General features: G+C 54.5%; 1 protein-coding gene across 1 annotated transcript; it reads left to right on the forward strand.

The window, feature by feature from the left end:
* The first annotated feature begins 5,868 nt into the window (after nt 1-5,868).
* Nucleotides 5,869-26,881, forward strand: TNFRSF1B (tumor necrosis factor receptor superfamily, member 1B). Its single transcript, XM_011962562.1, has 9 exons — nt 5,869-5,995; nt 8,346-8,474; nt 8,994-9,143; nt 9,605-9,698; nt 10,037-10,272; nt 11,118-11,195; nt 11,746-11,780; nt 19,680-19,887; nt 24,382-26,881. Exons 1-9 carry the CDS (start codon nt 5,869-5,871, stop codon nt 24,660-24,662), a joined length of 1,338 nt encoding a protein of 445 aa, XP_011817952.1. The 3' UTR covers nt 24,663-26,881.
* The last annotated feature ends 579 nt before the right edge of the window (nt 26,882-27,460 follow it).

Below are 27,460 nucleotides of genomic sequence, written 5' to 3' on the forward strand. Positions count from 1 at the left end.
CTGGCCTGGCACATAGTAGGTGCTTAACAAATATCCTGTTGTTTTCCTTCCTCCCCAGAGGGCCAAAGCCGAGACCTGGAGGAGCAACAGGGTGGGAGTCTAACCCCTAGGTGACAGAGACAGTTCCCATCTGGGATGGAGGCTGCATGGTGGGAGGAGCTGCTGAGGTTGGGCCATTCAGCTCCAGGGCCCTTGGAGTCCTGGGTCTGTGTCTGTGTCGAGGGGGAAGGGAAGCTCTCTGGGCCCCAAGGGAAGGGAGGCAGGACTGGGGGTGGCAAGGATTGCAGCCTCCTGCGATAGCCGCGGGCACGCTGCTTTGTCTCCCTGAGCACCTGTGAATGTCAGTGAGAAGACCAGACAGTGGGTCTAACACGCACAGTTGCCTGGAACCGATGAGCTACTGCTAACTGCAGGTTCTACCTGTCTTAGAGGAGGGAGCCCAATCTGGAGGAGGGAAATGGGAGCTGTGGACCCAGATGGGAGATGGAGATGGTTCAGAGCCTGTGGGTGGGCCCTGACGAGCTTCTTATCCATAGTCCTCCCTCCGCTTGCCGCCATCCTGGCCCTAGCATGGCCCAAAGTCTCTGGGAGACCAGGGGAGGTGGCTTTGCCTTTTTCCATCTCTGTTATCTCATCTGTGCAATGGGCACAGTCAGACCTGTCTCACCAATTGGGTGTTAGATTTAGGTGCAGTTTTCTTTTTTCCTTCCTTTTATCTATTCTCTCTCTCTCTCTTTCTGTCTCTCTCTCTCTCTCTGTCTCTCTCTTTCTCTCTCTCTATATATATACATATACATAGCTATCTATTGATATTTTCTATCATCCATCTATTTATCTTGTATTTACTTTCTATTATCTCTATCATCTATCTATCTAATATATCTGTTTTATCTGTCTATTTTATCTATCTCTTATCTATTTTATCTATCTCTTATCTATTTTACCTGTCTATCTATCTCTTATCTGTCTATTTTATCTATCTGTCTGTCTATCTATCTATCTCTTATCTATTTTATCTATCTGTCTGTCTATCTATCTATCTCTTATCTGTCTATTTTATCTATCTGTCTATCTATCTGTCTGTCTATCTATCTATCTATCTATCCATCCATCCATCCATCCATCCATCCATCCATCCATCCATCCATCCATCCTCTCCAATTCCCTCACTACTGGGTCTCAGATTCCTGCCTGTTAAATAAATGGATGAGGTTAACCCTCATCCGTGATTTTCAGTTTTTCACTCGGGCCCCCCATATTTTGGAAGATTGTAGTTTGCTAAACACGCTGACTGAATCAAGTACTATCCAACTTATTTCCTCATTTTACCATGTCAAAGATCCCCTGTGGGGTGAGTGGGGTGTGAACTGGAGCCTCCCCAACCCAAAGCAAAGGAACTGGAAGCTTCCGTAGCCCCGCATTTCCTAGAGAATGCTTGCCATGTTTTGGGGACCTCCTAGGGGGGCCCCTGTGTTGACCAGAGGCCGGCTCCCAGGGCTGTGGTTTGGGCCCAGCCCCCTGCTCCTGGGGCCTGCTGCTATGGAGGGAGTGACCTTTTGTTCTGCTTTGCCAAGGGGCTTTCTGTTCCTCATTGTTTAGCCATGACAAGGCTGTGGTTTTTTTTTTTTTTTTCTGTCCAAGAGGATAAACAGGCCTGAGATTGCTCAAGGGAGCTGACCCCTTCTGCCAGCTACTGGGGGCTGGAGCCTCACAGAGCCAGGAAGGAAGTCCAGGGAGGGTCACTCACAGCAAAGCCTCAGATAAGAGAGGAACCTGGAGGGGAGGAGGTGGGAGGTCACCACTCAGCCAACCCCGGGGGCCATGGGAGTCCAGCTGCCTATCGTTAGTGGCCAGGAGCCCTTGTCCGTGGCAGCTCTCAAGAGCCCAAACTTGGCCACGGCAGGGCTCTTTCCCATCAGGCCCTTTGAGCCCTGACAGGAAACCCTTCCCCAGCCAGGGTGGGATTTCTTGCTGCCGCCTGGAGCCGCCCTGGCCCTGTGGTTCTCAGGCCCTGAAGGAGTGAGGGGCTCCCCTGGTTACCCCAAGGGCACTTGTGGGGATGAAGCCCGTGGGATGCAGGATTCCCACGAGACCTGTGCTGGCCACTGTGTGGGGTGGGGGGCTGCCAGGGAAGAGCTGCAGCCCCTCCATGCCTGGGGGATGTGATCTGAGGGAAGAGGCAGCTGCGTCTGGGAGGCCATTCAGTCAGAGGGCGGAGGCATAGCCCCTGCCCTTGGGGAAGCACTTAGCAGCAGCCTTCAGGGAAGGCAGTTTGGGGGTTTGCTGAGGGCCAGGCAGACCCTCTGCCACAGTTAGTATTCGGTGGAATGGCTTGTGCAGAGGGAGCTGCAGAAGCTGCCATTTCTCTGGGTTAGGGGCTCCCAGAGCCTTTGGATGCCGGGTCTCGGCCATGAGCCCCTCTGCCACCCCTCCCCCAGGTCACCTTGCTCAATCCAGGGAGCCACATAATCAGAGCGTGTTCTGCAAAGGAGCATGAGAATCACCGGGGAGATTTCCTTTTTCTTTTTCTTTTTCTTAATGGTACAGTTTCCTGGGCCCACCCCTGAGATTCTGCACTTGTTTGGGGAGTAGGGGTTGGCATTCATGACAGGCACCCCTGGGTGCTTTGGACACAGGCAGTGAGCTCCCCCATACACCGTGGGAACACCTGAGAAGGCTTCTCCTTTTGTCTAGGGTGCCTGGGAGTCTGTTCCAGCAGCAAACCAGGTGGGGAGGAGTCCTGGGACCGAGTGTGTATGGCAGCACCATGCCCAGGCAAACTGAGGCTCCAGACGGGGGCTGAAGTTACTTCTTCAGACCCTATTATGCAGCATGGTTCCCACTGCCCGTGCCCAGAATTCACCAGAGCTGATGGGCCTGGAGTGGGCCTCCGGGGCAGGCCAGGGTGGAAATTGCATCTGTGTTTGAGCTTTGCAGCTCTGGCGCTGGAGTTAGATTCCTCCTGGAAAGGACATTGTAACCCAGCCCACGGTTTGGACTAGCAGCTGCTGAGCACCTACCCCCTGCTAGGCTATGGGGCAACAGCAAAGCGTAACCCCCAGCCTGCAGCCTCAGGGGGGCTTCCCATCTAGCGGGGGGCGCAGGTGGGTAACCCCAGAGCTGTGAGGGAGGAAGGTGGGGACTGTGGGCCTGAGTGACTCATTCAGGGTGGGGTGCAGGCAGGAAGCCTTCAGGAGAGAGGCTGCTGCCTGAGCAGGGCTCTTAAGGGACACATGGAATTTGTTATAGGAAGCACCAGGCCGTTCCAGGCACAGAAGTCAGCTGGGGCAAAGGCCTAGGGGTCAGAAGAATGGCAAATTGCTCCGCAGCAGGAAGCCCCAGCTCCTCTGGGTTGTTCCCGCTGAGGGGTTCCAGCTGTTGGCACCGAGGGGTGCAGCCAGGGTAGGCTGGTGCTGCCTGCCAGGCTGGGGTGGGAGATAGCTGAGTTTCTAGGCCTGCTTGTCACTCGCTACAGGTGCAGCCAAGGGCTCAGCAGCCCCTGACTCCGGGCGGTCCTGACTCCCAGGCAGTGCTGTGAGGAAGGGGAGGAGGAGGCACACTGAATCCACCTGCCACCTTGGCTGGTAGAAATTTGGCCAGGTCTGCACTGGCCCGGTGGTGCTGGGTGTCATGGCTGCTGTCCGCTCTGACTGGCTTACTGACAGCTGAAGTCCAGGATCGGTCCGTGCCCACGTTGTGCTGGTTTGTGAAATATTTTTAGTATCTCCTCTGCTCCTATATGTTAGGTACTGGAGTCCAGAGAGGTTAAGGCACTTGCCTAAGGCCACACAGCCACTAAGTGGTGGAGTGAGGATTTGAAACCAGTTCTTTCTGACTCCCTGTATCCTTATCTATGGAGAGGCCCCGTCACTCGTTCACTAAAGGTTATGGATCTCGATCTTGTACTGGCCACATGACTGCCGCTGGCAATACAGTGGGGAATGCGCCAGCCCTGGCTCTGACCTCCTAGAACTGCCCTTTGGTCACTTCCAGGTGACGCATCTGTGGGGGCCCCTGAAGGACTTGGGGTGTGTGTGTACACCCTCTTTTCTTGTACAGATGTGTTCACACCCATGTTTGCCTACACGTGACTGTCTCCATTCTGAGCTTGCTCTCAGCCTGGTAGAGGTGGCTAATTAATGCTTGTCCCTGAAAACCCAGACTGCCAACCTCAATCTTTCAGGAGAGAGGGCAGCACTCAGGGGCTTGCTCCCAGGGGTCCTGGGAAGGCACAGTGGTGACAGTGCCGCAGCTCTGCACTCCTGGAGGGTCACTCAGAGACCCGAGGGAGGAGGGCTCTGTGTCTGCCCCTCTGTCCGGGGCTGCAGCTTCTCTGGGTGGCTTTGCTTTTCTCTTTTCTCCCCTCTTTTTTTTTTTTGAGGTGGAGTTTTGCTTTGTCAACTAGCCTCAGCCTCCAGAGTAGCTGCCTCAGCCTCCAGAGTAGCTGGGATTACAGGCACGTGCCACCATGCTGGGATAATTTTGTATTTTTAGTAGAGACAGGGTTTTGCCATGTTGACCAGGCTGGTCGCGAACTCCTGACCTCAAGTGATCCGCGTGCTTCGGCCTCACACCCAGCCCCCTCTCTCTTTTCATTCATTACATTGTTCGTCTCTTCCTGGAGGCCTCCAGCACAGTGTTTGAGATTGTGAGCTGTGAAGTCAGATGGGACCCAGGTCCAAACCCTTCTCTGTCACTTACTGGGTCTGGGACCTTGGGCAGGTGACCTGCCCTCTCAGGCCTCGGTTTCCTGTTCTATCACATGGCTGCAGTAGGGAAGCTGTGTCCGTCTTCACTGGGTGGTTGGGAAGTCTTGCTGAGACCACACACCTGTCTCAGGTAGGGTCTTCTAGAAGCAGAGTTTGAGGCAGGGATCTTTGTGAAAGTGATTTACTAGGGAGGGCTCCCAGGAGAAGCAGGCAGGACAGGGCAGGGGAGGGGGCCTAGCAGGGACGTGTCACCAGCTTCAGCCCGACACCACGGAGGTGGCTCTGGACCATGAATTGTACCAGGGTGGGTCCCACCTTGAGGCTGTGGGGCATTCATTATCAGCCAACACCCACAGCAGCTGGGGGAGAGGTGCCCTGCTGGCAGCAGGGGTCTGAGTGGGGTACAACAGCACCCACCAACTCGAGCAGCGGAAACACTTAGAACAGTGCCTGGTACCTAGGCGGTGCTTCAGAAATGGCAACGATTGTCATGGTCATCAACCAACATTGGGCTGATGAGTATCCGCTCTGCGGTGGGTCCCATGTCAGAGATTGAGGGTCTAGAGATGACAAGGCTGCCACCTCTGTTGTCTGCATGACATGAGTGTGTGTGTGTACACAGGTGTGTGCATACATACCCACAGTGGGTGGAAGGACAAGCAAGTAACCATTCCAGAACAATGAGATGACTGTTAGAGGGGTCATATTCCATGTTTATAGAGAGCCTGGAGGACCTCTCAGAGGAGGCAGCACTCGTCTTGAAAGACCAAGGGATGTTTCCAGTGCGGGAGGGAAGGAGAGGTATCCTTGGTGGAGGGCAGCTTTGTGCTGAGAACCCTGGTTCTCTGTGACCAAGGCCACCATCTTCTGGATATCTGTCCCATATACAGTTAGGGGTCACCCAGCACTGGAGAAGACCTAAAGGCAGCCCTGCCCTCTGGCCAGCAGACTCAGTGCTTCTGCCTGCAGACAGGAGGATACACCGAGGTGGGGAGGCAGGAGAGGTAAAAGAAGGCACGAGCTCCCCTTCCTGTACCGTGCTCCAGGGGGAGGAACCTCTCCATCCATCATCAGTGCCGCCTGGCAGGGGGAGGGCCAAACATTTGCAGGGTGGAGACCTGGGCATCAGGCATGGCAGAACCCAGGGGCGGCCCTGTTGATGGCAGTTTTCCGTTCTTCCTTCCAGGTGGCATTTACACCCTACGCCCCAGAATCCGGGAACACATGCCGGCTCAGAGAATACTATGACCAGACAGCTCAGATGTGCTGCAGCAAGTGTCCGCCGGGTGAGGGCAGCCAAGGGAGCTCGGGGCCCATGCCCTGGGGGAGCGTGTGTGTACAGGGGCTGGGGCGCAGGGGCATGGCCCTTGATTCTTACTGAACTCTTGGTTCTATGCACTGGCCCATGCTCCCTGTTGCTTCTGGGCCTGTGAACATACTGTTCCCTCTTCCTGCCACACTTCCCAACTCCCTTTCCCTGATTAACTCTGACTTGCCCTTTAGACCTCAGCTGAAGATATCCCCTCTTCCAGGAAGCCTGTCTGCTCCACACTGCCCAGCTGGAGGAGGAGGGGGAGGAGGAGCCTAAATTAGCTCCTGGGGGAGTCAGGGGGGGCTGCCTGGAGGAGGCAGCACTCAGCTTGAAAGACAAGTGCTGCCTCCTTTGAGCTCTCACTGGCCCCTGATGTTCCCATGGCAGCTCTTTCCTCGCTGTGTGATTATAGCCCGATCCCTCTCCTTGTTGCTTCCACTGTGTGCTCCTCCAGGGCAGGGACAGTGGCTTGTTTTCTGCTGAATCCCCAGCACGTGGCACAATGCCATGTAGGCACTCGGTGCATATTTGACTGCCTCTGTGAATGCTTACCCATTTCAGAAATGGTAGACCTGAGGCCCAGCCACAGTTGGTGGAGCCAGGTAGCCTGACTCCCGGTGCCCTCTATCTATTCATTTGTGTCTGTATTCATTCATGTCGTGTTTATAAGGTATCTGCTGTGTGTTCTGAGTGCTGCAAATACACAGAGAGCAGGGCAGACAAAATCCTTGCCCTTGTGGAGTCTGCATTTTAATGTGATGCAGACAGATAAATTAGGAGACGTGTGGTCCTGTCTAAGTGCTGTAGAAAGACAAGGTCAGGTAAGGTAGGGGAGACGGAGCAGGACATCGTGTTTTACACAGGGTGGTCTGGGAAGGTCTCTGCGGAGGTGACATTTGGGCAGAGGCCTGCAGGAGGTGAGGGAGCAGGTCATGCACGTATACAGGGAACAGTGTGCCAGGAGGAAGCAACAGCATGTGCGAAGGCTTGAAGTCGGAGCCTGTTTGGTGAGCTGGAGGAAGAGCAGGGCCAGCGTGTGTGGCCCAGGATGAGCGAGGGCGAGTACGGTTGGGGAGGAGGAGAAAGGAGTGAGCAGGGACCATGGTAAGGAGTTTAGATTTTATTCTGTCTGGGAGCCAATGGAGGGCTTTGAGCCGTTACCTTGAGATGTAGGTGGGTATATGAGGACCTGTCACCATCCCTAGCCATTTTAAGACACCCCAGGGAAAGTGACTCTTTTCTTTCTTTTATTAACTGGAAGGATCTCTTTAAGAAGTTACTAGAGGCCGGGCGCGGTGGCTCAAGCCTGTAATCCCAGCACTTTGGGAGGCCGAGATGGGCGGATCACGAGGTCAGGAGATCGAGACCATCCTGGCTAACACGGTGAAACCCCGTCTCTACTAAAAAAATACAAAAACTAGCCGGGCGAGGTAGCGGGCGCCTGTAGTCCCAGCTACTCCCGGAGGCTGAGGCAGGAGAATGGCGCGAACCCGGGAGGCAGAGCTTGCAGTGAGCTGAGATCCGGCCACTGCACTCCAGCCTGGGGGACAGAGCGAGACTCCGTCTCAAAAAAAAAAAAAAAAAAAAAAAAAGAAGTTACTAGAGAGGCCAAGGTGTGTGGATCACCTGAGGCTAGGAATTTGAGACCAGCCTGGCCAACATGGTGAAACCCCGTCTCTACTAAAAATACAAAAAATAGCTAGTCATAGTGGCAGGCGCCAGTAATCTCAGCTACTTGGGAGGCTGAGGCAGGAGAATTGCTTGAACCTGAGAGGCAGAGGTTGCAGTGAGCCAAGATTGTGCCACTGCACTCTAGCCTGGGCCACAGAGCGAGATTCTGTCTCAAAAAAAAGTTACTGAGTCAACCTTTTTTTAAAGGTTTCCATTGGTGTTCCCCGTCCCTGGCATGCCTGCTCTCCAGGCTCATGCCCTCGTCCTTGATAGGATACCAGGGACTACATTCTTACTACCTGTTCCCCGTCATTCATGCCCCTAGCTGGAGAATGTTAGCCATCTATCAAGAAGGAAGAAACTGGCAAGCTAGTTCTTACTAAGGTGTGATTGACTGATAACAGGTCGCCAGAGGTGGAGGTTCAAGCATCCAGAAAGAGCAGAGAGGAATCTATTTTTGAGCACAAGGGGTTCAGAAATGGCATGATAGGTGGTACAATACTAGATGGGAAACGATTCTGAGGAATTGGAACGCCACAGAATAGCCTTCCCGGCTGGGCTTTAGAACTCTGGACTTTGTGGGGACAGCGGATGAGCCCAGGGTCCTGGCAGAAGCCCCGCCCAGCTGAGACCTCTGGCCCTTGCTTCCTCAGGCCAACATGCAAAAGTTTTCTGTACCAAGACCTCAGACACCGTGTGTGACTCCTGTGAGGACAGCACGTACACCCAGCTCTGGAACTGGGTTCCCGAGTGCTTGAGCTGCGGCTCCCGCTGTAGCTCTGGTGAGTAGGTTCAGAGAAAGGGGGGCCCTCACACCCCTGCCTCCAACATCCCGTCTCTACTCCAGCTTCTTTGGCTTCCAGCTGTCTGGAGTTACCCCAGGCTGGTTGTTGGAAGTGGCACAGGTGCAACAGTTTACCCTGACCACTGGCATTTCCCTCCTCTGTCTCACCAAAGCCTCTTCACAGCCCCACGGGGCAGGCGGTGGGAGAACTGTGCCCACGTGAGGGTTGAGGAGGTGGTGCGTGGGACAGTGGTGCGCATGCTCGTGCTGCGAGGAGCAGGACTGCTGGAAGGAGCGGAACTGCCGGGAGACTGCGGGGGAGGAGCGGGACTGCGGGGAGTAGCAGGACTGCAGGTCCTGCTCCCGGACTCTACCCAGTGTTGTGTGTACCCCGTGCTGAGGCGGTCCATCAGCCTCCTGGAGATCAGAGCTGTCTGGGAGTGCTGGGCTGGCTGGGAGGGCAGCGTGGGTGTGGCGGAGTCAGGCGTGACCGTGTGCTGCCCTCTCGCTGCTCTAGACCAGGTGGAAACTCAAGCCTGTACTCGGGAACAGAACCGCATCTGCACCTGCAGGCCCGGCTGGTACTGCGCGCTGAGCAAGCAGGAGGGGTGCCGGCTGTGCGCGCCGCTGCGCAAGTGCCGCCCGGGCTTCGGCGTAGCCAGACCAGGTATGGGGTGGGGCTCAGGTCTTTGGGGACGCCTTGGGTCTCTCCTTTGTAGACATCCCTGCAGTGTCACGGGCACCAACCCATGAAGTAGTCCAGCTGGGAACACCGTTAGTGGTAGCCAGGTGCTTGCTACCCATCCGTCTGTCCACCTGGCCACCCTTTATTCTTCCTGCCAGCACTCCTTACTAGGCACCTCTTATGTACTGGAACCAGAGGACCCAGAGATGGATCAGACCGAGCCCTAAGCTAGGAAAGTTATGTGATGGTACAAGAAGATGAACTCACATAACTCTACAGCCCAATCGTGTGCATGTGTGTACAGGCATCTGTGTGTGTTTAAGGGATGGAGGTACAGATAGAGGTTCTTGGGACCCTCAGACTACTCCTAGGGATCTAGTGCCAAGGCCCAGCTGTCCCGCAGAGTATTTGAGTGGTTGACAAGTTCAGATTGTTCCCTGAAGGAACTGATACATCTGACGTGGTGTGCAAGCCTTGTGCCCCGGGGACATTCTCCGACACGACTTCATCCACGGATATTTGCAGGCCCCACCAGATGTGAGTAGCTGAGTCCTTTGGTTCTGGAGGAGCAGGGAGGGGCTGTCCCTGGGTGACTGTGGGTTCAGGACACAGAGTAGCTCACCAGCCACCATTGTCCAGATTGTTTTATCTGAGGGTGGGTCCCAGGATAAATGGCATGGTGGGCAGAACCTTGCCCTGGAAGGCAGGACTGGGTGGGTGCATGGGGAGGTGGGGGAGGGACAGGAGGGGGTGGTCCTCAGAGAGGGCACACATCGTCACTCTCCTATCCTGCCTGCTGGGACCCGTGAGTGATCCCAACCACCCCAGCCACTCTGTCCTCTGCTGCCTACTGACCAAGCTTCCTCCTCCTCCAGCTGTAACGTGGTGGCCATCCCTGGGAATGCAAGCATGGATGCAGTCTGCACGTCCACATCCCCCACCCAGAGCATGGCCCCAGGGGCAGCACACTTACCCCAGCCAGTGTCCACACGATCCCAACACACGCAGCCAACTCCAGGACCCAGCACCACTCCAGGCACCTCCTTCCTGCCCCCGATGGGCCCCAGCCCCCCAGCTGAAGGGAGCACGGGCGACATCGTTCTTCCAGTTGGTAAGTCACAAGAAGGCTCATTCATTCACTCCTTCTGTCTGCCTGTCTTTCTGTCTTTCTTTCTCCCTCTCCCATGGTTTTACTGAGAGCCCACGGTGGGCTGGACCCTGTGCCCTGTCCTGGGATACAGGTGGCAGTGAGACTGCTTTCTCCCCACTCCTGGTGCTATCATTCAAAAACCCTAAGTGGGTGGGCCGGATGCAGTGGCTCACACCTGTAATCCCAGTGCTTCGGGAGGCCAAGGAGGCAGGAGGATTGCTTGAGGCTAAGAGTTTGAGATCAGCCTGGGTAACATAGTGAGACTCCATCTCTATAAAAAAATTAAAAAATTATTTGGGTGGGATGGTGCCTGTTGTCCCAGCTACTCAGGAGGCTGAGGCGGGAGGATCACATGAGCCCTGGAATTTGAGGTTGCACTGAGCTATGATCACGCCACTGCACTCCAGCCTGGGCAATGAGTGAGGCCCTATCTCAAAACAAAACAAAATCCCTGGATAGGGGAGAGATGGGGTCAGCAACTCGCCTGAATATGCAGATGGTCTCCTTGCTGCTGTTTCTGATGAGCGCATTAGGCTGAGAAGACAGTGGGCTGGGCCAGATCACCTCCAGGGCTTCCATTCTGGGGCTAGAACTGCATCAGGCCAGAGGTCTCAAACTGGTGGCCCTTAGGCTGAATGAGGCCCACAGACGTGATTGCTTTATAATTGGATTTGAGAACCTCCGGCCTAGACTCGCCCCTCACTTGCAATGACCCGAAGCACCTTGGGTCCCTGGCTTGCCTGGCTGGCCCCTGGTACATTTGAGTTTGTTTTCTGTAGCTGTCTGAGCTTCTCTTTTCTTTCTAGGACTGATTGTGGGCGTGACAGCCTTGGGTCTACTAATAATAGGAGTGGTGAACTGTGTCATCATGACCCAGGTGAAAAGTAAGAGTCTATCCTTCCTTCCTTCATCCACTTGTTCAGGAAGCTTTTGTGGGGTGCCTCCTGTGAGTCCAACACCGGGCACAGCCTTAGGGGTCAGACAGAACTGGATATGGGGGTCCTTGTTCTGTAGGAGCTTAGGACCTGGGGCGGAAGGCACCTCTGCTAACTTAATTACTAAAAGGCAAGAGGTGATCAGGGTTTTCCAAAGGGTAGGAGTTCAGGATTCCTATCCAGGAAGCCTGGGGGATTCGGGCTTCCTGCAGCAGCTGGTCTCTGAGGTGGGTAAAATCTTGATGGGTGGAGTCTGTGCAGGGAAGGACGCACATCCTCAGTGGAGGCGTGGATGGCACAGATGGGGGACTGCAGAATGGTTGGGGTGGAGGCAGGTAGAGTTGGGTGGGGCTTCTGTGGACCTTGTCTGGTAGGCAATTGCTCCCTGCAGGGCTGGGCCTCTCTGCTGTTTCTATTAGGCCACACACTGCCCTTCTACTTAGGACAGATGTGCCTGAGGAAGTCACTCTCCCTTACTTGTCTCCTCTCTTCTTTATAGAGAAGCCCTTGTGCCTGCAGAGAGAAGCCAAGGTGGTGAGTGTCTCCACTGCCCTCTCCCCCTCTTCCCTGGGTCTCCTTCCTGGAGGGCTGGGCTGTCACAGAGGAAGCAGTGAATTCTGTCATTGTCTGTCCAGTGTCAGGAGGTGTGCAGAGCTCTGGGAGGTGGAGGAAAGGCCGGGGAGTCAGGCAGCCCTCCATGGGCTAACAGAGGCTGTGAGTGTGAAATGCCCCGGCAGAGAGCAGAGGTCTTTGTGGCGTTCATGGCAGGCACATGGTCGTGGACCCACAGTGCAACCTTGGGCAGATGTGAAATTTCTCTATGGCTGCTTCCTTACCATGAAATGGGGGTTGTGTCTGCTCGATCCAGCTTGCAGGGTGGTGCCATTCGGTCAGCTGACAATGATGTTTCTCATTGCCTCCATTGTGTTTACAGAGTGCTTTCTCAGAGAGCAGTGATTTTCTTTTTCTTTTTCTTTTTTTTTTTTTTTTTTGAGGCAGAGTCTCACTCTGTCACTCAGGCAGGAGTGCAGTGGCGAGATCTCTGCCCACTGCAAGCTCTGCCTCCTGGGCTCACGCCATTCTCCTGTCTCAGCCTCCCAAGTAGCTGAGACTACAAGCGCCTGCCACCATGCCCAGCTAATTTTTTTGTATTTTTAGTACAGACGGGGTTTCACCATGTTCACCAGGATGGTCTCGATCTCCTGACCTCGTGATCCGTCTACCTCGGCCTCCCAAAGTGTTGGGATTGCAGGCGTGAGCCACCGCGCCCGGCCCTAGAGAGCAGTGGTTTCAGACTGAATTCTGAGGTAGCCCAGTGTCCCACAGAGGACCCTTGGGTGTGGCAGAAGTGGTCATCTCTCAGGTTTGAGGTAGAGATTGTGGGGCTGGGCCCTGGGTCCTCCCAAAGCAACTCACCTTTGATCTATTTTATAAAGTAGGGCCTGTGAAGGCTTTCTGTTAGAGACAGACCAATAGTGTCATATCATAGTATTTCATTCATTCTCTATCAGGAAGGCGTTTGGCTGCAAGTAACCCCAAATCTACAGGTGACTTTAGAAAAAAGGGCTGTATTTTTCTTGCATTGTAAGAAGTCAAAGGGTTGGTATCTGCTGGAATGGCCTCCACTGCCCCCTTGCATGGTGCCAGCAGGACCCCAGGCTCTGTCATCTTTAGTGTGTTGACTTTTGTTCTCTTGTTTGTGGCCTCATGTCATAAGATGGTGATCATCACTTCATATGTCACCTCTAAGTTTGAGGTGGGAAGAAGGGGCAGGTGGCCAGGCCAGCCATGGCACCCTTATCAGTAAATCAGACACCTTCCCAGAAGCCCTGGGTAGACTTCTTTCATCTCACTGATCAGACTGTGTCACATGACCACCCATAGCTGCAAGGGAAGCTGGGGAAGAGGGTGCTTTGCTTTTCCAGTCTCTATGGAGAAGGAGGACAAGGGAGGGGAGTCGGAAGTGGGTATGGGGTGAGCCAGAACATGGGTCTGTCACAGCCTTGCACCTGGTAGGCAGAGCAGGATTTTTACCCAATTTAATAGATGAGAAAACAGAGTCCGATGAGTTTTCTCGACCTCAGGGGCAGGTAGAGAAAGTTTCTCAACCTCATGGATATTTGAGACAACATCTTACTTAAGGGAGGCCAAGGTGGGAGGATTGCTTGAGTCCAGGAGTTCAAGACCAGTCTGGGAAACACAGTGAGACCCTATCCCTAAACAACATAAAATAAAATAAATATTTTTTAAAAAGATCTTGGCTGGGCATGGTGGCTCATGCCTGTAATCCCAGCACTTTGGGAGGCCGAGGTGGATGGATCACTTGAGGTCAGGAGTTCAAGACCAGTCTGGGAAACACAGTGAGACCCTATCCCTAAACAACATAAAATAAAATAAATATTTTTTAAAAAGATCTTGGCTGGGCATGGTGGCTCATGCCTGTAATCCCAGCACTTTGGGAGGCCGAGGTGGATGGATCACTTGAGGTCAGGAGTTCAAGACCAGTCTGGCCATCATGGTAAAACTCCATCTCTACTAAAAACACAACAATCAGTCGGGCGTGGTGCTGTGCGCCTGTAGTCTCAGCTACTTGGGAGGCTGAGGCAGGAAAGTCGCTTAAACCTGGGAGGCGGAGGTTGCAATGAGCTGAGATCACACCACTGCCCTCAAGTGTGGGCAATAGAGCAAGACTCTATCTCAAAAAAAAAAAAAATTAAATTAAAATAAATAAAATATCTCAGTTGTGGGGGCTGTCCCATGCTATTCAGCAGCATCTTTGGCCTTTATTTACTTATATGCCAGCCACATTCCCACTCCGGTGGTGACAACCAAAAATTCTCCAGACATTGCCAAGTGTCCCCTGGGGGGCAGAATCACCCCCAGTGGAGAACCACTGCTCGAGGGAACAGCTCAGCCCTGGGGCGCCCAATGCCTGAAGTTTACACCGGGTGTTTGGAATCAGATAGACTGATTTCATCCCCTGATTTTGGTGACAAGAAAAGAGATACAGGGAGGAAAACTGAGTTGCTCAAGGTCACACTGCAATGTGTCATCTCTGGACTCCCATCTCAGTGCTCTTTGCCCTGCCCTACAGTATTTCAGTGGGGAGGAAACTTTCTCATTCCCCGGCAAGTGAGTTTCGCTGCTCCCTTACTCCAGCTTCAATTCAGTGACACTGACGGTTGCCTCCTGGTGGCATGTGTAGAGCAGGTGTCTCCCCCAAGCTCTTCCATAGCAGCCCAGCTGTCGCCTTCCCTTTCCCCACCAAGCGTTTCCCAATCTTCTGTGCACTGAAGATGTCCTGGGTGTGGCCCAGCAGCCTCTGCTTCCCTTTTCCTTTTCTTTTCGTTTCTTTTCTCTTCTCTTCTCTTTTTTTCTTTTCTTTCTTTCTTTTTTTTTTTCCAGCTATGTTGCCCAGGCTGGAGTGCAGTGGCACCCTCTTGGCTCACTGCAGCCTCTGCTTCCTGGGTTCGAGTGGTCATCCCACCACTCAGCCTCCCGAGTAGCTGGGACTACGGGTATGCACCACCACGCCTGGCTAATTTTTATATTTTTAGTAGAGACAGGGTTTTGCCATGTTGGCCAGGCTGGTCTTGAACTCCTGAAATCAAGTGATCTGTGCACCTCGGTCTCCCAAAGTGCTGGGATGATAGGTGTGAGCCACTGCGCTTGGCCCTTTTCCTTTCACTATTGCTTTCAGTGTTCACTGAATATGAGTGACTCAAGTATTTGTTGAGTACCTGGTGGTGTGTCTAGCAGGGGAAAAAAAAAAACCCAAACCCTGATTTGTGGTGTTTGCTAATTTCTGTGGTATAAACACTCCCACTGTAGCCAGTTTCAAACTCCCAAGACCTTCCTGAATATGGAGTTGGGAAGAAATCTGCACAGGCCTGAGCTTGTCCCAGCACAGCCCTGGCTGAGCCCTGCCAGGCTCTTTGTGACTGAGTCCCCACACATCCCTGTGGGGCAGGGAGCATCATTAGCCCCATTTTACAGAGGAGGAAACTGAGACTCAGGGAGGTTCCATTTCTCCTGTAGGATTAGATCATTAGGTGAGTGGCATAGCCCAGGTTTCAATCAGGTTTATGCCTGTGTCCCACGCTACTCCTCAACCAGCAGCTACTCCTGCTAAGAGGCCAGTGGAGAGTCCTCTTGAGCTGGGCTGCTGGGCTTAGAGTGTAGACTCAGCACCCACGTGCTCCTCCTACCACAGAAAGAACGCCCAGGGCATGGGAGACATTGGCGTCCCTTTGTTTAGAAAACACCAACATGTGGCCGGGCGCGGTAGCTCATGCCTGTAATCCCAGCACTTTGGGAGGCCGAGGCGGGCGGATCATGAGGTCGGGAGATCGAGACCATCCTGGCTGACACAGTGAAACCCCGTCTCTACTAAAAATACAAAAAGTTAGGCAGACATGGTAGCAGGCGTCTGTAGTCCCAGCTACTCGGGAGGCTGAGGCAGGAGAATGGCGTGAACCTGGGAGGTGGAGCTTGCAGTGAGCCGAGATCGCGCCACTGCACTCCAGCCTGGACAACAGAGCGAGACTCCATCTCAAAAACAAAACAAAACAAAACAAAACAAAACAAAACAAAACACTAACATGTGAGCTTACCCACAATCACCTCCATGGACACACTCATGCATGGGCCCATATCTGATAACAGGCACGAACATTTATCAGGTGTTCAATGGATGCCAGGCACTGTGCCCAGCATTCTTTATTCTCACAGCCATGCTGCCACATGCAGGCAATGTGATTCTTGCCCCCCATTATAAGGCCCAGGAATCGTGGGCCCAGAGAAGTTAGTAACTTTCCCAGTGTGGCATAGCTCATGAGAGCAGCCTGGAACGCAAACCTAGGAGTGACTCTCCTCGCCACCCCAGCACACACACTCACTACCTCACTCACAGATATGCACACACGTCCCCTAACATAGACACACGTGTGCATGCTTCACACCCTCATGCCTGTAGATACAGGTGTGTGAGCCTTGTGAACCCACAAACAGACGGACCCAGCAGGAACCTGGAGGACCTGGCCTATGGCTCTGCTGGGTCTCTGCTTCTGCCCAGCGGGGCTGGGCCAGGGGTGCTGGGAGCTGAGGGTGCTGGCTGACTGGCTGGCTGGTTGGGATCCTGTGTGTGTGTGTGTGTGTATGTGTGTGTGTGTGTGTGTGTGTGTTTTGAGACAGATTCTTGCTCTGTCGCCCAGGCTGGAGTGCAGTGGCATGATCTTGGCTCACTGCAAGCTCTGCCTCCCGGGCTCACGCCATTCTCCTGCCTCAGCCTCCCTAGGAGCTGGGACTACAGGCGCCCACCACCTCGCCCGGCTAATTTTTTATATTTTTAGTAGAGACGGGGTTTCACCGTGGTAGCCAGGATGGTCTCGATCTCCTGACCTCGTGATTCGCCTGCCTCAGCCTCGCAAAGTGCTGGAATTACAGGCGTGAGCCACCGCGCCTGGCCCCGGGATCCTGTGTTTTGAATGAGGCTCCTTAGTACTCGGCCCTACTGGGATCCCAGCCCAAGGAACAGGACTCAGCCTGCTTCTGCACCACCTGGGGCTGCTTGAACTTTGCGACTTGTGGCTTGGGAGGAGGGAGGTGGCCGTGACCTTTGGGGGTTTTTGTTCTGCGTGGCTATAGCCACCAGCAGAGGGGGTGGGGCACAGGCCGGAAAAACCCCTTCTGTGGGGTTCTGTGAGGAGTGACACTTGATTGCTTCTCCTCCCCTTCCAGGCTCAGAGCAGGGCTGGGGGGTGGTCGTGGGCAGTGACCAGCGTCAGACCACCTGGGCGGAGGTTCAGCATGAACCTGCAATGCCCTCCATCTCTCCAAAACTGGGGGACCCAGCCCGGGAGGGTGCGGGGGTTCCTGGGGAAGCTGGTCTGGGCTTGTCCCGCTCCTGCCACGGGCCAGCCGTGTGATACTGAGCACAGGGCGCACTCTCTCTGGGCCTCCGTGGCCTCTTGGGGACAGCTTGCACAGGATCCCTCCAGTCCTGAGTGAGAGGCTGTGGGCTGGCCTCGGGGAATTGAGGGTGCAGGTGGCGCTCAGGTGTCCGAGAAGCCATGGGAGCCGGGGGCTGCAGTGACTGGACAGAGAGGACCCTGGTACTCGCAGCTATTCTCAGACCACATCTGGAATTGTAGCTCCCTCTGGAGGGAGGCAGGAGGTCTCACCCTTTCCTGGGGGGTGCTGTGGCACTGCGCTGCTCACTCCACGCCTGCTCTCACCTCCCGCTGCAGGGCTGGCGAGCTCCATCAGCCCTTCACTCATCTCTACCCTCCTTCTGCCTGGGACCCTTGTTTTCATCCTAGGCAGGCCAGGGGGCCAGGGCAGCTGTTAGGAACGTGGTCCCTGCCATCTCCTTTTTTTTTCTGCGATCAGCAATCGCCCAGAACTCCAAGGCAAGGGCGTGCGTGCTGGCCAGTCAGTGGGAACAGACAGCAGCCTGGGAGAGGAATTTCCAGCCTTACTCCAGTGTGGGTTTCTGGAAATGGGGACCTTGCCTTGAGCCTCCAGAGCTGAAACCCCAGACACCCAGGGAAGGCACTATGGGATTTAGCCCAGCCATAGTATGTCCTAACCGTGACCTTGGGCAGGTAACTCAACCTCTCTGTGTTTCAGTTTCCACAAAGCAAGGATAACACTGGGCTGTTGGAAGAATCAATATAGAAAGTGTCGGGAGGGACTTAGGTAGAGTGCATGGCATTGGGTGGTACTCAAATGTCAGCTAATATTATTATTATTATTCTACGGGAAGAAGACACCGGGGGAAGTTGCAGAGCAGCCTGTGGGCAGACTCTGGAACAAGAGGCTGAGGCAGCGCAGCAGAGGGTCTGAGATGTGAGCGCTCTCTGCCCTGGAGTGCTTGACAGAGCACGAGGGTCTGCACTTTTTCTCTGTAAAGGGCCAGATGGTAGGAATTTCAGGCTTTGTGGACTGTATGGTCTCAGTGACAGCTACTCAAACCTGCCTCTGTGACAGGAAAGCAGCTACCTGCATAGACAGCACACACCCAACTGAGAGTGGGTATTCTGATCTAATTGTGCTACTGGATACCCAAACTTGAACTTCTTGAACTTCCCATCATTCCATGTATCACAAATTATTCTCTTTTTGTGAGATGGAGTTTCATTCTTGTTGCCCAGCCTGGAGTGCAGTGGCTCGACCTTGCCTCACCACAACCTCTGCCTCCCGGGTTCAAGCGATTCTCCAGCCTCAGCCTCCTGAGTAGCTGGGATTACAGTCATGTGCCACCACGATAGCTAATTTTGTATTTTTAGTAGAGATGGGGTTTCGCCATGTTGGTCAGGCTGGTCTCCAACTCCCGACCTCAGGTGATCTGCCTGCCTCGGCCTCGCAAAGTGTTGGGATTACAGGCATGAGCCACCACGCCTGGCCACAGATTATTCTTAAACATTTTTTTCCAACCATTTAAAACATGAAAACCACTGGGGTGTGGTGGTGCACGCCTGTTATCCCAGCACTTGGGGAGGCCAAGGTAGGAAGTTGGCTTGAGCCCAGGAGTACAAGACCAGCCTGGGCAACATAGCACAACCCTGTCTCTATAAACAATTGACAACAAAAAAATTAGCCGGGGGAAATGGCACGTGCCTGTGGTCTCAGCTACTCAGGAGGTTGAGGCAGGAGGATCACTTGAGCCTGGAAAATGGAGGGCTATAGTTAGCTATGATTGTGCCACTGCACTCCTGCCTGAGCAACAGGGTGAGACCCTGTCTCAAAAAAATAAAAGTGAAAACCGTTCTTAGTGGCAGGCTGGACTGGGTCCCTGGGTAGTCATTTGCCTACTTCTGATTTAACAATCTCTTGTATAGAGTTTACTATGTAATAGGCATTGTTTTAAGCACTTTACAAATATTCAGCCATCTAATCCTCACAACAACCTTATGAGGTAGGTTAGTATTCTCCCTTTATAGAGTAAACAAACAAACAAACAAAAGAGGCACAGAGAGGTTAAGTAACTTGTCCAAGGTCACACAGCAAGTGAGTGGTAGAGTCATGATTTGCACTGCGTGGTCTGGGTTTAGAGTCCACACTCTTGGTTGCTAGGCTGGGCCACGTCTCCCTGTGCAGATGGGGTGAATTCCTTCTATTCTCTTATGCAAAATAAGGATGAAAATCCTGCCCCACCTCTAAGACTATTTGGTGAACAGGGCCAGGTGGTCTCATAGGACACTCACTCTAATAGAGCAGCTGGGTGCGAATAACAGAAACACAGAAACCACGGAGAATCACACCTCCCAAAAAGTGCCGTGTGTGGAAAGAACGTGCAAGGGTGGGCAGAAGCGTCATGTAAACTGAGAAGTGCTGATGACAAGAGATGCGGATGGCAGTGGGAAGGAGGAGGGGAAGAAGGGGCTGGCTGGTGGGCTGACTGCTCTCCCTTGCCACCCCCTGCCCATCCAGCCTCACCTGCCTGCTGATAAGGCCCGGGGTGCACAGGGCCCCGAGCAGCAGCACCTGCTGACCACAGTGCCGAGCTCCAGCAGCAGCTCCCTGGAGAGCTCGGCCAGCGCATTGGACAGAAGGGCGCCCACTCAGAACCAGCCACAGGCACCAGCCGCGGAGAAGGCCAGTGGGGCTGGGGAGGCCCGGGCCAGCACCGGGAGCTCAGGTAAGAGGTGGGAGCACACCTGGCTTCATCCCGATCCTCCTTGGTCTTTCTCACCCGGTTTCTGTCTTAGCCGTCTCCTCCTGAGCCTCCCCACAGAGTGGGACGAGGCCTGAGCCACAGGGAACTTCCCTTGGTTCGCTGAACCCAAGTTCCCTCCCGCCTTTGCCCGTGCTGGGCCTATCACCTGAACATCCTTCCTTCTGTGGGACAACCCCAGCTTGTCCAAGTCCCCAGTATCTGGGAGAGGAGTTTTCCCGAAACCCCATCCCCACCACCACCCCCAGCTGGACCGGCTGCTCTTCCGGGCTCACCACGCCCTGGCCTCCCTTTGACAGGACTGTCAGGCTGTGTGTACAGACACTGTCTTTTCCTCCTGTCTCCCTCACCAGTTTGTGGGACACCTGGTGAGCCTGGATCACCTCGTTCATCCCTGTATCCGCAGGCCCAACACGGCCCAGCTACTAATAACTAATCACAACAATCGCTTCTACTTACAGAAGGCTACGGTACAGCAGGCACTATGCTGGGCACTTTACATGCATCAAATTGACCTGCACGTCAACGCTGAGAGATAGTTATTGTTGTTATCCCATTTTACAGATGAGGAAACTGAGCCCCAGAGAGGTTAAACAGCTTCTTCAAGGGCACACGGCTAGTAAACAGAGGAACCAGACTCACCGCTAGGCTGTCAGGCTCCAGAGCCCTGGGGTTGGCAGAGGAATGGGCTCCACTCACTGCAGCTTATTGCTGGGTCTCTTTGGGTCTGAGACGCTGGGACTGTGGGGCTCGTGTCCCATTAATGCGGGCTGCATTTTGCCCTGGACCTGGTCTATGACAGATGTCACTCCTGGTTGGCGTCTCTAGGGCCCACACTGGAGGGGCTCCTGTACAGGGTCTGCTGGCCTGTGCCTCTCTCCCTCTTACCTGGCAGTGCCAGCCAGTGAGAATTCAGGGAATGACCATGAACTTGGGTCAGTCTCAGATCCCTGCCCGGCCACTCTGATGACATAAGAATTTGGGCGGGATGCTTAACTCTGCCAAGCTTTGGTTTTTTCACCTAGAGGTGAGCTATGGCGCCTCCTTGCCAGGGCTGGCGAGAGATGAGTGACACTGTGCTCAGCTGGGCACCAGACCAGGATCAGGCTCCCTCTGGGCTGCCTCCAGGTGGGACTGATGGCTGCAGCCCCCACCACACAGCCTCACTCACCCCTGGCTGCTCCCCAGCTCACTGCACCCCTGCCTCTTGCCTGCACTCATGCCACCCCTGCCTGCAACACCTGTTCCTACCTGTCCCCAACTGCCCACAGGAGCTGACTTGCCCATTTCTGTTTGCCCCGTCATAGCCCCCAGCGTCCTCGGTGGACGTCTCATCAGTGCTCCTCACTCCAGCCTGAGAACTTCCTGTGGGAGGGCCTGGGTCAGTGCCCGGAAGAGAGCAGGGGCCCTAAACATTGTTGAATGAGTGAATGAGTGTGCTCCAGTTATAAACTCTGAGTTTTTGCCCAGTTCTTTAATTTGTCTTTCTGATTTTTTTTTTTTTTTGAAATGGAGTCTCGCTCTGTCACCCAGGCTAGAGTTAAGTGGCGCAGTCTTGGCTTACTTCTCTGCTCACTGCAGCCTCCGCCTCCCAGGTTCAAGTGATCCTCCCACCTCAGCCTCCTGAGTAGCTGGGATTACAGGCATGTGCCATCACGCCTGGCTAATTTTTGTACTTTTAGTAGAGATGGGATTTCACCATGTTGGCCAGACTGGTCTCGAAATCCTGACCTGAAGTGATCCATCTGGCCTCCCAAAGGGCTGGGATTACAGGCGTGAACCAACACTCCCAACCCATCTTTCTGATTTCTTTGCTACACCTGGTGTGGCTCCCTCCTTGGCCCAGAGTGGAGCCCTGACCATGTCTGCCCTCCCCTCTCCCCTCTGCCCCTTCTGCTCTGTGCTCCTTCTCCCGAGTCCCCCAACCCATTTCCCTGGCCTCTGCCCTCTCCATCTCTCCCTCCCACCCCAACACCTCCCTCCACTGTGGGAACCTGTAAACCCCAGGGTTGTGCCCCTTCGTGGTCCCCCATCCACCCCCGCAATGTCTCATGCTCGATGTGCAAAGGCCATGGTGACTTTGGGTGACATTTGGGTGCTGTGGAGGCTCGGTGGAAATTTCCTTCCGGCCCTGTGATTTCAGCCCTCCTCCCCCACCATCTGCTCCGAGGCTGTTTTGAGCACAGCAGGTTGCCAGCTCCATCTGCCTCCCGGCTGCCCGAGTAGTTGGAGTTAGGGGGAACCAGGCTGGGGTGAGGGCACTCAGCAGGCCTCTGCAGCAACAGTAGCAGCAACGTTCATTTTCTGAGGGGGCTACTGTATGCCAGTCCCCTCACATTCATCTCAGCAAACCCACCATCCTGTGCCTCCCCAACCAGTGAGAAAACTCAGCCGCCCACAGAGGCTGGGCGGGAAGGTGAGGCAAACCTTGGGCTCGCCTTGGCCGGATCTCCTGCATCTGGCTCCCAAGGGAAGCCATAAATCCCGATTTTTAAATGTAAATGCCTGAATTGTAAATGTTGGTAATCAAATTCACTTAAAAACATCACCACCACCACCACCACCACCACCAACAAAAAAACCCATAGACTTTTCCCTGTTACAGGCAAAGCAGCAAGGAACGATCAAAAAGTTCCTGGTCTGGCCAGGCAAGGTGGCTCATGCCTGTAATCTCAGTACTTCAGGAGGCCAAGGCAGGAGAATCACTTAAGCCCAGGAGTTCGAGACTAGCCTGGGCAACATAGCAAGACCCCTGTCTCTATTAAAAAAAAAAAAAAAAGTCCCTGCCCTCCTGGGCTGAGAGTCTGGTTGGGGACCCCAGGAGCTCGGGACCCTGGAGATCACAGAAATGGGGAGGGACCCAGAGAGTGGTGGATAGGATGGGAAGTAAATGTCTCTAGAGAGGGAGGCCAGGGGGCGGGGGGCGCTTCGTGGAGGATGTGGCCTTTGAGATAAGGCCTGAGCACTAGAGAAGAGCTCTCTAGGCTGAGGGAGCAGCCTGTGCAAAAGCCCAGGGGACCTGAAGGGCTCAAGGGGCTGTAGCAGCAGGGAGTGTGGCTGTAAGGAGCCCCATCAAGGTCTCGGAGCCGCAGGAGAGGGGGCAGGAGAAGGCAGGCTCCAGATCAGACAGGGCCTGGTAGGCTGTGGTGAGGACTGGGTTTTTGAGCCCCCAAGGAGGTGATCTGCCAAGTTCAAGGGCCAGCTCTGGCTGCTGATGGGAATCAGATTTCAGGGGGGCGGGGTGGAAGCCTGTTCACAGCCATCCAGATGGGAGTGGGCAGAGGCTTCCATAGCTCACTGCACCATGAAGCAGCAGGGCAGGTGACCCTTGCAGAAGTCATCTTTTGTTTTTGTTTTTGTGATGGAGTTTTGCTCTTTCGCCCAAGCTGGAGTGAAGTGGTGTGATTTTGGCTCACTGCAACCTCCATACCCCGGGTTCAAGTGATTCTCCTGCCTCAGCCTCCCGACTAGCTGGGATTATAGGCACCTGCCACCATACCCAGCTAATTTTTTTTTTTTTTGTATTTTGAGTAGAGATGGGGTTTTGCCATGTTGGCCAGGCTGGTCTCAAACTCCTGACCTCAGGTGATCCACCTGCCTTGGCCTGCCAAAGTGCTGGGATTACAGGCGTGAGCCACCGTGCCTGGCCCAGATGTCATCTTTTGAAGGGAGACAAGGCAGGAATGACGGATAGTGTGTGATATGGGAGAAAGACGGGTCTGAGGCTCTGGGCCCAAGCAGCTGGGTGGATGGCAGCAATGAGAACTGTGATGAGGAGGAGCGGGTTGGATGGGAGATGGGAGTAGAATCAAGAGTTAAGTTTGAGGCCGAGCACGGTGGCTCACACCTGTAATCTCAGCACTTTGGGAGGCCAAGGCAGGCAGATTCCTTGAGGTCAGGTGTTCAAGACCAACCCAGGCAACCTGGCAAAACCCTGTCCCTACAAAAAAATGAGCAGGGTGCGGTGGCCTGTAGTCCCAACTATTCAGGAGGCTGAGATGGGAAGATCACTTGAGGCCCGGAGGCAGAGGTCACAGTGAGTTGAGAGAGTGACACCACACTCTTTTGAGACCCTGTCTCAAAAAAAAAAAAAAAAAAAGACAGAAGAGACAGGGTCTCACTATGTTGCCCAGTCTGGTCTTGAACTCCTGGGCTCAAGCGATCCTATAAACTTGGCCTCCCAAGTAGACATCTGTTTTATATCATTGGCTCCTCCCATCTCTGGGGTGATTGGGGCTGGGTAGGTGGTGATGCTATTCTTATTCAGCAGAAAATGAGGCACATGCAGGTTAAGTGACTTGCTCAAGGTCACACAGCAGAGCTGGGCTAGAATCTCGGTCTCTTGGCTCCTGGCCCAGTGCTCTTTCCCGTGTGTCTGAATCTGCATCTTGGGCAGGGGTCTCAGGGCCCCACTCCCGGACCCCTGGACTGATCCCCACCCCATCTTGTGCTTAGCAGATTCTTCCCCTGGTGGCCATGGGACCCAGGTCAATGTCACCTGCATCGTGAATGTCTGTAGCAGCTCTGACCACAGCTCACAGTGCTCCTCTCAAGCCAGCTCCACGATGGGGGACACAGATGCCAGCCCCTCGGGTTCCCCGAAGGACGAGCAGGTCCCCTTCTCCAAGGAGGAATGTGCCTTTCGGTCACAGCTGGAGACGCCAGAGACCCTGCTGGGGAGCACTGAAGAGAAGCCCCTGCCCCTTGGCGTACCCGATGCTGGGATGAAGCCCAGTTAACCAGGCTGGTATGGGCTGTGTCGTAGCCAAGGCGGGCTGAGCCCTGGCAGTATGACCCTGCGAAGGGGCGCTCGTCCTTCCAGGTCCCCACCACTAGGACTCTATGGCGCTTTCTGGGCCAAGTTCCTTTTGTGCCCTCCACAGCCACAGCCTCCCTCTGACTTGCAGACCGAGAGCAGAGGCAGTGAGTTGTGGAAAGCCTCTGCTGCCACGGTGTGTCCCTCTCGGAAGGCTAGCTGGGCATGGACGTTCGGGGCACGCTGGGGCAAGTCCCTGACTCACTGTGGCCTGCCCCGCCCAGCTGGGCCTGGGAGCTTTGGCTTCTGGAGCCCTCAGGTTTTTTGTTTGTTTGTTTATTTCTCCCCTGGGCTCTGACCTAGCTCTGGCTTCCAGAAAATCCCAGCATCCTTCTCTGCAGAGGGGCTTTCAGGAGGGATGCTGCCTGAGTCACCCATGAAGACAGGACAGTGCTTCAGCCTGAGGCTGAGACTGCGGGACAGTCCCAGGGCTCTGTGCAGGGAGGAGGTAGCAGCAGCCCTGTAGGGAACGGGGTCCTTCAGGTTAGCTCAGGAGGCTTGGAAAGCATCACCTCAGGCTGGGTGCAGTGGCTCATGCCTATGATCCCAGCACTTTGGGAGGCCAAGGTGGGTGGATCACCTCAGGTTAGGAGTTCGAGACCAGCCTGGCCAACATGGTGAAACCCCATCTCTACTAAAAGTACAGAAATTAGCCGGGCGTGGTGGCAGGCACCTATAGTCCCAGCTACTCAGAATGGCTGAGGCAGGAAAATCGTTTGAACCCTGGAGGCGGAGGTTACAGGGAGCTGAGATCGAGTCACTGTATTCCAGCCTGGGCGACAGAGCGAGTCTGTCTCAAAAAAAAAAAAAAAGAAAGCACCACCTCCAAATGCTAACTTGTCCTTTTGTACCATGGTGTGAAAGATGCCCAGAGGGCCCAGGCTGGCCACTGTATTCAGTGCTGTGGCCTGGGCAAGATAATGCACTTCTAACTGGAAATCTGCCAGTTTTCTAAAAAGGTAAGTACCACGCCGGCCAACAAGCCAATGACAAACAAAGCCAAGCTCTGCCAGCCACATCCAACCCCCCACCTCCCATTTACACCCTCCGCCTTCACCCCGGTGTCTGCAGCCCCGCCCCTCCTTTCTTGCTGCCTGGTGTGGTGTCCTGGGCCACACCGTCTCCTTTCAGGGAATTTCAGGAACTAGAGATGACTGAGTCCTCGTAGCCATCTCTCTCCTCCTACCTCAGCCTAGACCCTCCTCCTCCCTCCAGAGGGGTGGGTTCTTCTTCCTCACTCCACACCCTCAATTCCCTGGCCCCAAGCGGCTGCCTCGCCACTTTGGTACATGGCCAGTGTGATCCAAGTGCCAGTCTTGTGTCTGTGTCTGTGTTGCGTGTTGTGGGTGTGTGTAGCCAAGGTCGGTACGTTGAACGGCCTGCCTTGAAGCCGCTGATGCTGGGATTCCTCCCCGTTAGAGTCAGCCTTCCCCCTCCCCTCCCCAAAACATGCCCAAAGCCCTGCAGAGGGGGAACCCGTGTAGCCTTGCCCGGATTCTAGGAGTAAGCAGATTGAGGGGCTCCTGGATAGGCTGGCTCAGTCTCAGGTGCATGGGGATAAAGGAGAAGGCATGAACTTATCTAGAAGAGTGGGGGCAGGGTGATAAATTGTTGATAAATTCCACTGGACTTGAGCCTGGCAGCTGAACTATTGGAGGGTGGGAGAGTCCAGCCATTACCATGGAGACAAGAAGAGTTTTCCACCTTGGAATCAAGATGTCAGACTGGCTGGCTGCAGTGACGTACACCTGTAATCTCAGCTAATCAGGAGGCTGAGGGGAGGATCACTGGAGCCGGGAAGTTTGAGGCTGCAGTGAGCTATGATCGCGCCACTACACTCCGGCTTGGGCAACAGAGTGAGACCCTGTCTCTTAAAAAAGAAAGTCAGACTGCGGAGGCTGGCCAGGTTTCTGCCCGCATTGGACCCACACAAGAACGCGATGGAGTGCACCTGCCCCCTGGTGGACAGTCCTGGGAGAACCTCGGGCTTCCTTGGCATCACTGGGCAGAGCCAGGAAGCGATGAATTTGGAGACTGTGGAGCCTCAGTTCCCTTGCGTGTGTTGATCCTGAGACAATGAGAGTTTGCACTGTATGCTGGACAGCATTCCCGCTTATCAATAAATAAACCTGTTTGTTTTACATGTCGACCCCTGGCTCTACCTGGGCTCTGGGCTTGGGTTTGTCCGTGGTCCTGCTTGTCTGGCACCCCTGTGTAAGGTGAGATGGCGTCGTGGTCCCTGGGGTCTGGCCAGCCCCTGTTGTGACTGGACCACAGAGGGTCCCCTGTTACAGCCACCCCCTCAAGCCTGTGAACAATAAGAGAACTTCCTGCTCAGGACCGCACAGCTGGCTGGGTTCCAAGTGTGCCCTGGTCTCATGCCCTCGTCCCCCAGGTCTCCTGGGCCTCCTCTCAGGACCGGGTTGGGGTCTCTGCAGGTCCCTAGCAGCCTAAGCAGCCAGGCTCCGCCCTCCTGGGGACCCCAGTCGGGGAGAGTGGGTGCCCCTGGGATGCTCAGACCAGTACAGGGCTTTGGGGACACAGAGAACGTCCCTGGGTCCAGGTAGGAGGTCAGAACAGGGTTCTAGAGATGACCTCTGACCTCCTCCTGAGGGATGAGCAGCAGTTTTCTAGAACAAAGGATTGCAGGGAACTGTCAGGCCAAAGGAGTTCTGAGTTTAAAGGCCTTAGCCTGGCCAACATGGTGAAACCCCACCTCTA

This window comes from Colobus angolensis, unplaced genomic scaffold (assembly GCF_000951035.1).
Source record: "Colobus angolensis palliatus isolate OR3802 unplaced genomic scaffold, Cang.pa_1.0 Scaffold596, whole genome shotgun sequence".
Taxonomy (NCBI): domain Eukaryota; kingdom Metazoa; phylum Chordata; class Mammalia; order Primates; family Cercopithecidae; genus Colobus; species Colobus angolensis.

What these genes read in the sequence shown, in the direction of transcription:
- TNFRSF1B (XM_011962562.1), top strand. Translation starts at nt 5,869, where the DNA reads ATGGCAGTTTTCCGTTCTTCCTTCCAGGTGGCATTTACACCCTACGCC. An exon ending in CGGCTCCCGCTGTAGCTCTG is followed by an intron (nt 8,475 to 8,993) that starts GTGAGTAGGTTC and finishes TCGCTGCTCTAG; the next exon opens with ACCAGGTGGAAACTCAAGCC. An exon ending in ATTTGCAGGCCCCACCAGAT is followed by an intron (nt 9,699 to 10,036) that starts GTGAGTAGCTGA and finishes CTCCTCCTCCAG; the next exon opens with CTGTAACGTGGTGGCCATCC.